The sequence below is a fragment of the Stegostoma tigrinum genome, chromosome 40 (assembly GCF_030684315.1).
Source record: "Stegostoma tigrinum isolate sSteTig4 chromosome 40, sSteTig4.hap1, whole genome shotgun sequence".
NCBI lineage: Eukaryota > Metazoa > Chordata > Chondrichthyes > Orectolobiformes > Stegostomatidae > Stegostoma > Stegostoma tigrinum.
Window position 1 is genome coordinate 12154683 of NC_081393.1, and position 14563 is coordinate 12169245.

Sequence of the window (14563 nt, forward strand, 5' to 3'; positions counted from 1 at the left end):
TTAAAGAGGCTGTTCCCTACCAGCCACCTCCACCGTTCCCCCCGGCCCCAGTCCCAGGCTCTCTTACAATCCTTGCCAACCCTCTGCAGAGGGAAGGACAAAGGACCTCGTCACCATTCAAAGGCTGAGATCAAATGCAGCTTGAGAAGGGATGGCTGGGGGAGGCGGGGTGGTGAGGAGGGACTTGCAGTATTCATCTGCCTTTTGTGGGGTTTTGTGACCCCCTGTTGACCCTTGGAGAGTACATATATAATGTAGATGGGTGTGCCCAATACCTTCCTGGTAAGCACTATACGGATTTGGTACATAGAATCTGAGTCGTCAAATCAGAGTGTCATAGAGTTTTCACAGCTACTGTGTCTGCAGTGATCATCAAACATCCAATCATCGAATCCCATTTTCCAGCACCTGACCCATAGGCTTTCAATGTTGCGGCATTTTGATGGTTCCTCTTAAATACTTCTGAAATACCTTGAGGACTCCCTTTTCAAATGGTGAGTTCCAAATGCCTACCAGCCTCCAGTTAAAAAACATTTGCCTCAAATTCCCTCTAAAGCACCTGATTCCTACCTGAAAACTGAGCCCCCAGTTACTGATCCCTCTGCCAAGCGGAACAGTTTCCCTCCATGAAGCCTGCTGAGGCCCCTCAGAACTTTGCACACTTCATTTAGGTCCTCCCCTGAGCCCTCCAAGGAAACCAATCCCAGCCTGCCTAGATTTGGGAGGACACTGAACACATGCAGGAAAGTTGTTATTCCAGTTTGTTGGTTCCCTTTTATCTGATGTATGGTTTGGGTTTTAGCAGCTCCTGCACTCTCTTTCCCTCAATGCTTTTAATCCTGGCCACCTTCCTTTCGACATGGACAGTTCTAATATGTATTTCCACTAATTCGTGCCTTTATTTTGGTGGAGAAAAATTGCTGAGGCATTTTCCCAGATCTAAGGGCACGCGTGAGGCTGACAGCAGCGGGACCAGGCTTATAAATATGACTCCTTTCTTTCTTTAATAAAAAGTGACTTCACTGTATCACTGCCAATTTAGAAGCACAATGATTCTGTCAAAATCTCTCAGCTTGTCTGTTCTTGAGCCTGATTATATTTTGCTGTGGTGGGATGCTGCATTTCATCATTGCTGTGACTCGGAGCTTCATCACGTGACACTCCAGAAACCTTTGTTTACCTGCACTGTCAAAACTTCAAACAAAATTACAAATGAACAACAATACTGTCTAGTTATGTTGCAGCACCAAGGTTGCATCACAGAAGCCTCATTGAACAAAATTTGATTTTGAACCATGTGAGGAGAAACAGACCATAAGAAGTAGGAACAGAATTAGACTGTTTAACCCCTCAAGCCTTCTGCACCATTTGATAGGCTGATCCAACGTTCCCCATGTCCACTTTCCTGCCCTTTCCTGGGAATCCTTGATCCCCCAACTGATCGGTAATCTATGTTTCTAGGCCTTAAATATACACAAGGACTCTGACCCAGAACTCTCTATCACAAGACTTCCAAAGACACTGAAACCACTGAGGGGGATAAAATCCCTTCTCATCTCAGTCTTAAATTGGCACCCCTTTATTTTAAGACTATGCTGTCTGGTCCCAGACTCTCCCATGAGGTGAAACGTTCAGCATTTACACTGTTGAGCCCCTAAAGATTCCTCTATGTTACCCTGAGATCACCTCTCATTCTTCAAATCTTCAGTGAGTAGAGTCCCAACCTGTTTAATCTTTGCTCATAAGACAATCCCTCCATATCAGGGATCATCCTAATGACTATCTCTGAACTGCCTCCAACAAAATTCTATCCTTTTTGAGAAAAAGTGACTAAAACTGCTCATAGTACTCCAGATGTGATCTCACTGGCACCTTCTACAGTTATAATAAGACTTTTCTACTCTTATATTCTAATTCCCTTGGTTTCAGGGCCAACGTTCTCATAGCCTTCCTGATTGCCTGCTGTACCTGTGTGCTTGCTTTCCGTGCATTGTGCACAAGTCCCCCAAGTCCCTTCCGAAACGAACAAGTTCGCACCACTTGCCAACATTTTTGCCCACTTCCTTAAGATATTAATTTCTCTCCAGAACTGTTTGTATCTCTCACACAACCTGCCTTTCCACCTAGTTTTGTACTTTCTGAAAATTTGATGACAGCACATTGACTTTGTCCCTCGAAGTCATGTTTGGACAAATAACCAAGAAATTATTAGCTATAAAATTAGGTTTTAAATTATGGATCAAAGGAGGAGAGAGGGAGATGGGGTAGAGACCGAGGGAAGGACTTCCAGAGCTGAGGGACCAGTGATTGTTGGAAGCATGGCTGCCAGTGGTAGAGCAATTTCACCAAGTTGGATGTGCAAGAGGCCAAAATTGGAAAAGAGCAGAGAATTTGGAGGGTTGTACAGAACAGTGGAGGTTACAGAGAGGGAGGGGTGAGACCTTGGAGGGATCTGAAATCAAGGAGGAACATCATCACATTGAGATGTTGCCTAGCCAGTGATTAATGGACATCAGGGACCAGAGGGGTGATGGGTGAATGGGACTTTGTGCAATTGGGATTCAAATCGCAACTCCAGTAAAATCTACAAGATAATTCTTCAATGAAGAAACCTTAAAACTGTTCTCAAGTAGGTCAATCAAAAAATGAATAACACAACATCAGAGTTTGCTCTTAAAATACATAATAATTTCATGACATGGTGTGCCACATCTAAAATAAGCAGTTGTATTAATTGTGCACAGTCAGAAAAGTTAAATAGTGAATATCTGAAATAACAGAAAATGTTCAAAATACATGAAAAATAGGTCAACATTTTGAAAGGGAACAGAAAATTCAGGAAGTATGAGTAGATGTGGAGTTAATGATTTATTATTTGTAAACAGGGTGGCATTGCCTCATAATTTGACTAACTAAATTTTCTGCATATACACAGTAAAAAGCACACATACACATGGACAAACATTTACACACAGGCATAAACACAGACACAGGCACAAACATACACACAAGCACAAAACCACACACATGTTCACACATGCAGAAAAATCAATTGGTGAAACATTTAGTGCAGAGGTTTCAGAAATTTGTTCCACAGAGCTCCCTAGTTGTTAGAGTTTACAAGTATAACGTGAGACGGGACATAGAAAACAGTATGGTCAATTAACAATTGGAAAAGCTGACTGGAAAACCAGGCCAACAGGAGGTATGGTTTGAGGAGAGGAAGAGAACGTTCTGTGTGAACGCTTTGAAAGTAAAGAAAGAAGCAATTCCATGAAAGGTGAAATTGTACAAGCTTTTTCCCTGTTATTAATGCTTTCCAATGTTGTCTTCAGGAGTTTCATGTTATTGGATTCATGTTGGTTGACTGTAGGCTGCATGCCAGTATTGGATAGTGATGAATAAATGATAGCCATTTGAGCAATAAGGCTGGATCATGTTTCCCTTTCATCAAAGTATGGCTTGAGATCTGAAGAGCTGATAAAAATTGCTGGCTATACTTGAATTTTTTTATATTTAACTTACTTTTCTAATCAACCTGTTCAGAGATGTTATTACATATCACTGGAGCAGGTGGGACTTGAACCTTGGTCTCTTGGTTCAGGCCAGGGGTAGGGACATTACCAATGGGCTCTTAATTTTGTAACCTGATGAGTATTCCAGTTAATCCTAACAAAGTGCACAAATTCCAACCTGATCGAAATCAGATGAGGAAGCCAAGGAGGAGGAATCAGTTTAGTGCAAAGAAACCAAAGAGAGAGAGAACGTAGATTTGATGGCACATAGAATTTACCCCATGGTGAGCTTCAAAACACTGGAGAGATTGCAGCTGTTATTGCAGGAGCAACAATGCATTAAGATTGTCACGTGTAAAAGGACTTGCATTTCAGATGCTATCTTTCATGACCTCATCATGTCCCTGAATTCTTCACAGTCTTTGCAGTCATTTTACTATTATGTGGGAATCAAGACAACCAATTTTGCATAGCACGCTCCCCAAAACAGCAGTGAGGTAATGTAACTGAGGGATAAACATTAACCAGGCCACCAGAGGAGAACACATCTTGCTCTTTGTTAAGCAATTATCGAGGATTTCTATTTCCATGCATTCTGGGCCGTATCCCAATGTCTCATCTGAATTTCCTCAGGCTTGCACTGGAGTGTTAGCCTCAAATTCTAAGCCCATTCTCCGAACTGTGACATGAACCCTCACTTAACCATCCCACTCAGAGACATGAGTGCTGCAGTGAGTCACAGCTGGTGCTATGCTGACATACAAATAAAAGCAGAAGGAAGAGGAGCAATAGAAGGATAGTAAATGTGTCAGCACCTTTGTGTGAAATTCCTCTTGTCTGCCACTGAATGAACACACATAATGGGTGAAGGAGTGCCCAAGCTTTCTGTCTCTCCGAATAATTAGGAGGGTGCACCATCTACCCCACCCCCCAACTCCCCCTCCTCCTGGGTAATAGATAACATTACAAATTTCATTCATTTCTCACAGTCTCAGGTTGCTGGTGCTGACAGATCCTGGTGTTCTGATCTGAATTTAATGTTCATCAAGGCTAAAAGAGCTAAAAGAATTGATTTTGAGCCTCCTGGACCCACATTATTCAAACAGGATAATTCATTGAGTAAGAGATATGTGCCCAAGTAGATATGAAATGCTTGAGTTTCTTGGGATAGACTGGCAACTTCTGAAGAATACCAAACCCCAACAGTTGCAGTCAGAACCGCTCTAGGTGAGGGCTTTTGATATATGAGCAAAGGAAATGCTTGCAAATGCTCCACTGAGCTTTTTAGCAACTGTGCATGAGGCATGTTCAATATGCAGGTTTTGTTTTATTTTGTTTGCTAATAGGATGTGGGCAGCATAGACTCTGGCAGCATTTAGTGCCCATTCCCAAGTGCCCTTTAGAAGGTGATGGCGAGCTGCCTTCCTGATCCATTGTGGTCCATGTTGTACCTGGTGCTGAATTTGAGATGCACTGGCCTCCTGAACCCCACATTCTTGTTATCACTTCAGTGCCCAGTGATATAGGTAGTGGTCAGTGAGCAGCTCTCCAGTGAACATGGGGTGGATGGAGAAAAACGGAAAACAAAACATTTTAAATAAAAGATAATAAAATGTGAGGCTGGATGAACACAGCAGGCCAAGCAGCATCTCAGGAGCACAAAAGCTGACGTTTCGGGCCTAGACCCTTCATCAGAGAGGGGGATGGGGGGAGGGAACTGGAATAAATAGGGAGAGAAGGGGAGGCGGACCGAAGATGGAGAGTAAAGAAGATAGGTGGAGAGGGTGTAGGTGGGGAGGTAGGGAGGGGATAGGTCAGTCCAGGGAAGACGGACAGGTCAAGGAGGTGGGATGAGGTTAGTAGGTAGCTGGGGGTGCGGCTTGGGGTGGGAGGAAGGGATGGGTGAGAGGAAGAACCGGTTAGGGAGGCAGAGACAGGTTGGACTGGTTTTGGGATGCAGTGGGTGGGGGGGAAGAGCTGGGCTGGTTGTGTGGTGCAGTGGGGGGAGGGGATGAACTGGGCTGGTTTAGGGATGCAGTGGGGGAAGGGGAGATTTTGAAACTGGTGAAGTCCACATTGATACCATATGGCTGCAGGGTTCCCAGGCGGAATATGAGTTGCTGTTCCTGCAACCTTCGGGTGGCATCATTGTGGCAGTGCAGGAGGCCCATGATGGACATGTCATCAAGAGAATGGGAGGGGGAGTGGAAATGGTTTGCGACTGGGAGGTGCAGTTGTTTGTTGCGAACTGAGCGGAGGTGTTCTGCAAAGCGGTCCCCAAGCCTCCGCTTGGTTTCCCCAATGTAGAGAAAGCCGCACCGGGTACAGTGGATGCAGTATACCACATTGGCAGATGTGCAGGTGAACCTCTGCTTAATGTGGAATGTCATCTTGGGGCCTGGGATGGGGGTGAGGGAGGAGGTGTGGGGACAAGTGTAGCATTTCCTGCGGTTGCAGGGGAAGGTGCCGGGTGTGGTGGGGTTGGAGGGCAGTGTGGAGCGAACAAGGGAGTCACGGAGAGAGTGGTCTCTCCGGAAAGCAGACAGGGGTGGGGATGGAAAAATGTCTTGGGTGGTGGGGTCGGATTGTAAATGGCGGAAGTGTCGGAGGATAATGCGTTGTATCCGGAGGTTGGTAGGGTGGTGTGTGAGAACGAGGGGGATCCTCTTGGGGCGGTTGTGGCGGGGGCGGGGTGTGAGGGATGTGTCGCGGGAAATGCGGGAGACGCGGTCAAGGGCGTTCTCAATCACCGTGGGGGGGAAGTTGCGGTCCTTAAAGAACTTGGACATCTGGGATGTGCGGGAGTGGAATGTCTTATCGTGGGAGCAGATGCGGCGGAGGCGGAGGAATTGGGAATAGGGGATGGAGTTTTTGCAGGAGGGTGGGTGGGAGGAGGTGTATTCTAGGTAGCTGTGGGAGTCGGTGGGCTTGAAATGGACATCAGTTACAAGCTGGTTGCCTGAGATGGAGACTGAGAGGTCCAGGAAGGTGAGGGATGTGCTGGAGATGGCCCAGGTGAACTGAAGGTTGGGGTGGAAGGTGTTGGTGAAGTGGATGAACTGTTCGAGCTCCTCTGGGGAGCAAGAGGCGGCGCCGATACAGTCATCAATGTACCGGAGGAAGAGGTGGGGTTTGGGGCCTGTGTAGGTGCGGAAGATGGACTGTTCCACGTAACCTACAAAGAGGCAGGCATAGCTGGGGCCCATGCGGGTGCCCATGGCCACCCCCTTAGTCTGTAGGAAGTGGGAGGAGTCAAAAGAGAAGTTGTTGAGTGTGAGGACGAGTTCCGCTAGGCGGATGAGAGTGTCGGTGGAGGGGGCCTGGTCGGGCCTGCGGGACAGGAAGAAGCGGAGGGCCTTGAGGCCATCTCCATGCGGAATGCAGGTGTACAGGGACTGGACGTCCATGGTGAATATGAGGTGTTGGGGGCCAGGGAATTGGAAGTCCTGGAGGAGGTGGAGGGCGTGGGTGGTGTCACGGACATAGGTGGGGAGTTCCTGGACCAAAGGGGAGAAAATGGAGTCCAGATAGGTGGAGATGAGTTCGGTGGGGCAGGAGCAGGCTGAGACGATGGGTCGACCAGGGCAGGCAGGTTTGTGGATTTTGGGAAGGAGATAGAAACGGGCTGTGCGGGGTTGGGGAACAATGAGGTTGGAGGCTGTGGGTGGGAGGTCCCCTGAGGTGATGAGGTCATGAATGGTGTTGGAGATGATGGTTTGGTGCTCGGGTGTGGGGTCATGATCGAGGAGGCGGTAGGAGGTGGTGTCGGAGAGTTGGCGTCTGGCCTCGGCGATGTAGAGGTCAGTACGCCATACTACCACTGCGCCACCCTTGTCTGCGGGTTTGATGGTGAGGTTGAGGTTGGAGCGGAGGGAGCGGAGGGCTGCCCGTTCTGTGGGGGAGAGGTTGGAGTGGGTGAGAGGGGTGGAGAGGTTGAGGCGGTTAATGTCTCGACGGCAGTTGGAGATGAAGAGGTCGAGGGAGGGTAGGAGGCCTGGGGGTGGTGTCCAGGAGGAGGACTTGTGTTGGAAGCGGGTGAAGGGGTCAGTGGAAGGAGGGTTGGGTTCCCGGTTGAAGAAGTAGGCATGCAGGCGAAGACGGCGGAAAAACTGCTCTATGTCCGACCGTGACTGGTATTCGTTGATGTGTGGTTGTAGGGGGACAAAGGTGAGCCCCTTGCTCAGGACTAATGTGGACTTCACCAGTTTCAAAATCTCCCCTTCCCCCACTGCATCCCTAAACCAGCCCAGTTCATCCCCTCCCCCCACTGCACCACACAACCAGCCCAGCTCTTCCCCCCCACCCACTGCATCCCAAAACCAGTCCAACCTGTCTCTGCCTCCCTAACCGGTTCTTCCTCTCACCCATCCCTTCCTCCCACCCCAAGCCGCACCCCCAGCTACCTACTAACCTCATCCCACCTCCTTGACCTGTCCGTCTTCCCTGGACTGACCTATCCCCTCCCTACCTCCCCACCTACACCCTCTCCACCTATCTTCTTTACTCTCCATCTTCGGTCCGCCTCCCCTTCTCTCCCTATTTATTCCAGTTCCCTCCCCCCATCCCCCTCTCTGATGAAGGGTCTAGGCCCGAAACGTCAGCTTTTGTGCTCCTGAGATGCTGCTTGGCCTGCTGTGTTCATCCAGCTTCACATTTTATTATCTTGGAATCTCCAGCATCTGCAGTTCCCATTATCTCTGATACTATTTTAAATAAAAGATTGGTAGTAATCCCATAGCAGTAGGTCCGATGAATTTGACTGCTGATCTTGCTGGGAAGCAGGTCTGATCGTTGGAAAGAAAAAACCTGCATTTATGTGATACCTGTTACGATCAACAGTCATCTCACCATGGCTTATAGGCATTTAGTCATAAACGTGACATGTTCTGACTGAGCTGCTTTGTATTTTAATGCCTTGGCAAGTTCTGAAATAATGTCATGACTTTTGAGAGGAAAATAATCTGGGACCTGTTGAAGACGACTGAATGTACATCTGTCTTGACGTTTTGTGAGAGTAGAACCAGAGGTTGTAAAGTGATAACAATCCGCAGTCTCCACTGGACATGTATAGCAGTGCCTCCAACAGCAGGTGGCAATGGTGCAGGAGAGAATGTGCATGTCCCTGCAGGGAGCAGTGACTTTGCAAGTTGGGGAGCTGAGTGGGGGACTGGCCATGGGCAAGACAGGATTGAGGGGAAAAAAAGGAAAGATGTTGTTAAACCTGAAGCATTCAGAAAAGATTTTCAAGGATGTTGCTGCAATTGGTGCATTTGGGCTAAAGGAAGAGGCTGAATAGACTGGGACTGTTTTCCATGCAGCATCAGAGGTTGAGGGTTGACCTTATGGAGCTGATTACCCTATCCATGCCCCTCATGATGTTAACAGGCAAGATCTTTTACCAAGGGTAGGGGAGTCCAAAACTGGAGGGCATAGGCTTAGGGTGAGAGGAGAAAGATTTGAAAGGGGCCAAAGGGGCAACTTCTTCACACAGAGGGTGGTGCATGTATGGAACAAGCTGCCAGAGGAAGTGGTGGAGGCTGATGCAATTACAACATTTAAAAGACATCTGGATGGGTATCTGACCAGGAAGTGTATAGAGGGTTTGGGGACAAATGCTGGCAAATGGGAATAGATTAATTTAGGATATCTCATCAGCATGGATGAATTGGACTGAAGGATCTGCTCCCGTGCTGTATAACTCTATGACTCTGTGACAAGGACTTGTGAGGAGGAACGCTCTGATGCAAGTTATGAACAAGGAAGCAGATTTGGAGCAGGCACGTAGCTTCTGGAATAACAAGGCAGTACCCTTGAAATGGTGAAGCCTCGTGAAGTGAGAGAGAGAAAGGGCAACAGCTAATTGGGACAGATTGCCAGTGATGTGTCAGCATTGAAGAACTAAGACCACAATTAGACACAAGAACAGCCACTGAAAAGTGGCAAGACAGTTGATAAGTAGTATTGGAATGAGCCTACAGCTTCAGGAGACTATCACGAATCAGTGGGGCAAAGCCAATGAGTCTGAGAGGCCAAGAGGGGACAAAGATCCTTTTTGTGCCTGTGAGGTAAGGTTTTACACGATCATGGGAATCAGGAGCTGGAATTCCTGTAACTAAGCTCATTATCCAGCTGATTGGAGATCAGGCGTTAAACTCTCCATCAATACTCAGATGGATCTGTAATGGAAGATGAACATCCATTGTAAATAGTTCATCCCTCTTAAGTTACATCTTCCTCGCCATGGGCTCTGTGAAGATTCATTGCCAATGGAATAAAGCATCCCTCTTGTATAACTGTGTGCAGTGTGTGTTTAAATCAAAGCATATTACACCCGTTCATTGATGGATTTGGCTGCATTGTCCGGCAGCACTGCCAATAGAATTGCCATTGCATCTTTGTGAAACTCAAGGGAAACAAACAGAGAATCACTGAAGACCAGTTCTGAAGGCAGCTGCATTCAGATCTATGGAAATGAGGGAAGGGGCTTATCTGGTCCATACCCTTCTAACCTGAGATGCAAATGAAATCTGATTGTGTTTCATGGCAAATTGATCATCTGTGAGTGTAAGTTTGCCTTTTCCATCTCCCTACTCATTTAAGAACCTACTTTTTGTTTGACTAAATCTAAGTGACTAGGTGTGAAACATAGAGAACAAAGTGTAGACCTGGAGGAACACCTATGATGCTGCTTGGCCTCCACACTTTGTTATCTCAGATTCTCCAGCATCCAGCATCTGCAGTTCCCATTATCACTGTTGAACTCGTGAAACAGGTGTATAAAGAAGTCATGTGGGACATTTGATTCTGCCTTTGGCAAGTCTCTGGTTGCCTGGGCCCTAAGCTCAGGAACTTCCTCCTTCAAGTTCCCTGTCCCTCCACTACTGCTCATAAACAAAACTTTTCCTTGTAATTAGGTACACGTGACTATAATAAATCAAATCAAATCAAACCCCTCTCTGCCTCTGAGACATCAATTAAATCCACTCTATTTGACTCAGCTTTCGGTCATGTGTCACTGATATCTCCTTGTGTCAGTTGGTATTTGATCACAATTCTGCCAAAAGTCTGTAAAATTATTGATAGAGGTCTCAATGAACTGGAAAAACCTTCATCCTTGAGTTACACTGCCTGGTGTGCTTTCAGAGTTAGGATATCTCAAAACTGTAGCTGATGGCTTTGAAATCTACCGTGTATTATACACTTCATTTGCAGAATTGGCTTTCAGTTTCAGACAACTTGATGGCAACACAAGATCAAAGAGAATAGTAATTAGCAGCCAAATATAAATGACCTCGTGTGATTGACAATAAAAACTGTTTGATTACACTACCTGCACTGAAACACCAATAAATTTATGACCGAATGCCAATGTCAGGTTTGGAACTGTAAATTATGTTCTATATCAGTTGGAACTTATCTTCTGGATATGTTTTGCCAGCACCAGCCATCTTTGAAGCTCTTCCTCATTGCTGCCACAGAGATGAAGCGATATTGTTGTTTGTCTTCTCACTTCGGAGCTGCTGTTTCTCCCGAAGCTGGGCAGCGGGGGTGGTTGGTGGGATTCAACCATCACCGTACAGAGACACGACCAGGGAGCGAAGACCCTGAAAGATTCCACACCCCCTCCATCCTCCGTCCGCGATAGTACAATCTGAAGGGGGCGGATCTTCAGCGAAATGCTTCTGCTCCTGGCTACCCAGCTGACTTGAGTTTGGCATTTCGATGCTGGAAACGGGGTTTATTTTTTTTGCTCCGGTCGAAGTAAATCCCGTTCCTTTTTGTTTAAAATTCCTCCCCGTGTGTATCTGAGAGAGAGAGAAAATTGTTGGAAGTCAGAGAACAGGACGGGAGAGAGTAAGGAGCGACAAGGAACTGGAACTGCTGTGCATTTGCAAGAAAACGCAGAGGAAGCTGATTTGATGTTTCATATGTAACCACATCCGTGATTTTAGCAGAAGATATTCGGTTTCTCTCTCTCTGACACACACACGTCTTTTTTTTAAGTTTCCCTCCATTTTGTGATAAGCCACGGGGTAGACAATACATTAGCAAAACGTGAGTTTCTGATGGCTTTCAGTCCATGGCAGATTCTGTCTCCCATTCAGTGGGCCAAGTGGACATGGTCTGTGGTGAGACCAGCGCCAGGAGCTGAGGACAATGAAGGGGAAGACTCCAGCCCTGAAGACAAAAGGTTAAGTTTCGGACAAGTTGTTTATTAAGCATTCAGAGGGCGAGTGTGCGTGTGAGGGGAACGTTTGCGGGCTGTGTTTTTTTTCCCCAGATTTTTTTGTAAGACTGAGAAAGCGCGTCAACGTAATCTCAGAGAGAATCGATAACAGTCGGCTTTCCTCACCCCTCCGATGGAAACCTTGCTCATTTTCCTCTCTTTCTCCCCCCCCCCGCCCGTCTCTTCACAGTTCGGACTCCGAAGCGAATTTCGAGACGCCAGAAGGTGAGACACCTGCGCAGGGCCAGCCGGAGATAGGTTCCGCTCGGCAGGGTGCTGGCAGACTGCGAGAAGGTAGGTAAGGAGCTGGGCAACCGACCCTTTTCCCCCGTGCTATTTCTAGAGCTCGGAGGCAAGTGGCAGGAGGGGGGAAAAAGGGCAGCAATCCATGTTATTGTCGTGGAAGTTGACAGAGTGCCAGCGGCTATTGGCTGTACCGTGCTTGTGGGTTTAACCATTTCGAGAGCAGTGCTGAGCAATGTGCTGAATCTAACGTGGAGACTTGAATGGGGGACTGTGTGCTCTTTTATATTTCACTCTCCTTGTTGCACAATAGAAATGATCACATACCCTATTGATTCCTAACTCTCTCGCAGTCACGTCAGCCCCGAAGCAATTATTTTTCAGCGGAGATGCAAATGCCTTTGATCACTTTCTTTTTAAAAAAAAATGTTCTCGTCCACCTGCGTTTATTTGCTGCAAATGGATTACTCGTGAGTGCGTTTGCAGCAAAGCTATACACTGAAAATTTATCTCAATATTCAGGATTGATGTAAGGTATCCTGGGAAAAGTGCAGTATTTTAAAAATGGTGCCCAAAATTCTGTTTGCCAATTTCGGGGGGAAAAGGGAGTGGGCAACATTGAGCTTTCATGCTTTATTGTAACAAATTAAACACCCAAATCAGGATTTTGCATACTTGTCCTTATCCCATGGAACATCATCAGAAACAAATGCCTCTGCTGCAGGAATGGCAACTTGTCTCCAATATTAAGACCTTAATGAACATTTAGACAAACGTTTGGAAATATTTTGAATTTCACCAAGTATTTGGTGAGGTGTCACAGGAAGGTGATCCCACCAATTCTTGGCTGAGGTTGAGCTTCATGTGTTGTCACGGACTGATAGTCGAGAGAAAGCAGTGATTCGTTGTAAAGAGTAATTTTCATGTTAGCGGGGGTGTCGCGATCGGATTAGCACAAGGTTCACACGGATAACCTGGATGAGGGCACCAGAGTTGGTAAAGTTTCTTGATTGTATCAAAGTGAGGTGGGAAGGTAAACTGGAAGGATGATGCAAAGAGGATGTTGACATGATAACAAAGTGAGCAAGAACAGGGGAGATGCAATACACAGTGAAACCAAGTGTAAACTTGTCCAGTTTTCGAAAAGTGAAATATTTATAAATGGTGAGTCATTGGGAAATGTCGGTATTCATAGGAACCTGGCTGTTAGCTTCCCGCTGGAGCAAACACTTGGGAAGGCATTAACATATTGGCCTTAATTACAAAAAATAGCAAAGAGGTCTTGCTGCAATTGCATAGCACCTTTGGTGAGTGTCCAGCCTTGCCTCAGAGTGGACACAGTTGCCTTAGATTAGATGCAGTGTGCTCAATGTTCACTGGACTGACTGTTCGTCGAAATGACGGAATTGTTCAGTAAGCCTCAGAGATGACTAGCAAAGGCATGTATCCACTGCATTTAAGAAGAATGATGTGACTTAATTGAAATGTGAAGATCGTTACGGGTTTAGATTGACATGCAAAACGCTAGCATGAACTGTATCTCTGACCAGGACATCTCGGTCACTGCTCGTGGACTGAGATAAGACACTTCTTCACTCTGGTTCCTAGTAAATCTTTGGGAATTGTGTCCCTCAGAGATTTTGGGACAGGAAGTGAATTGTGGATAAGGGGATAGTGCAGCGAAGCTCAGTTGCAGGCTGAAGTGAATTGTGGAGCGTGCTTGAAAGGCTAAAGGTACGCAGTTACTTTGAAATGATTAATTTGTGATCTGTTCCCAGGGCATTAGCCATTGGTAATTCTGATATTTGGAATGGATTAAAGCCTTTGGTTTAATAGGATTGAAGAGTCTTGATGATTTAAGGGATGCCTGGTGGATTGAGGCTTGATGACCTGCATTCAGATGAAAATCCCTGTGTTTTAACGACTGTTGTACTGAATCAAAATCCTAATCCCAGCCGTATTATCGATACTGCACACAGGCTTTGTACCTGCTTGGTCAAAATCCAGAACTGCATTCAAGGCTCTGGGAATTTGGCTGAATGACATTATGGAGTTGAGGGATAAATAATGGCTCAGACGTGAGTTCTGTCAAAGAGCCATACAGCTCGAAAACAGACTCTTTCGTCTAACCAGCCCATGCCGACCATAACCCTTCCTCAGAACAGAGGTTTGGGATTACCGGACCTGAAACATTAACTCTGTTTTCTCCTTCACAGATGCTGCCAGACCTGCTGAGCTTTACCAGCAACTTTGTTTTTGTTCATAATCCTAAACAGAACTAGTCCCACCTGTCTACTCCTGGCCCGTATCCCTCCAAACCTTTCCTATTCATGCACTTATCTAAATGCCTTTGTAATTGTGCCCACATCCCCCACTTCCTCAGGAAGTTCATTGAACACGCGAACTGCCCTTTGTGGGGGGATAAGAAAAACATGGCCCTTCGTGTCTTTTTTAAAATCTCTTTCCTCTAACCTTAAAAATGTGCCCCCTAGTTTTGAAATCCTCCATCCTAGAGAAAAAACACCTCCGTTAAACTCTAGCTATACTTGCGTGCTTTGAATATTTGTGTGGGGTCATT

General features: G+C 46.4%; 1 protein-coding gene across 6 annotated transcripts in view; it reads left to right on the plus strand.

Moving 5' to 3' along the window:
• The window catches only part of tacc1 (transforming, acidic coiled-coil containing protein 1), a 139519-nt gene that overhangs the window by 32270 nt on the left and 92686 nt on the right, over positions 1-14563 (plus strand). For 2 of the 6 annotated variants that reach the window (XM_048522852.2, XM_048522853.2), the window contains exon 2: positions 11933-12036. In XM_048522852.2, the coding sequence (XP_048378809.1) occupies positions 11933-12036 (104 nt within the window). Of the gene's footprint in view, positions 1-11139; positions 11707-11932; positions 12037-14563 lie in introns of those variants that run through there. The other 4 variants (XM_048522857.2, XM_048522856.2, XM_048522858.2 and 1 more) reach the window with 4 other exon arrangements.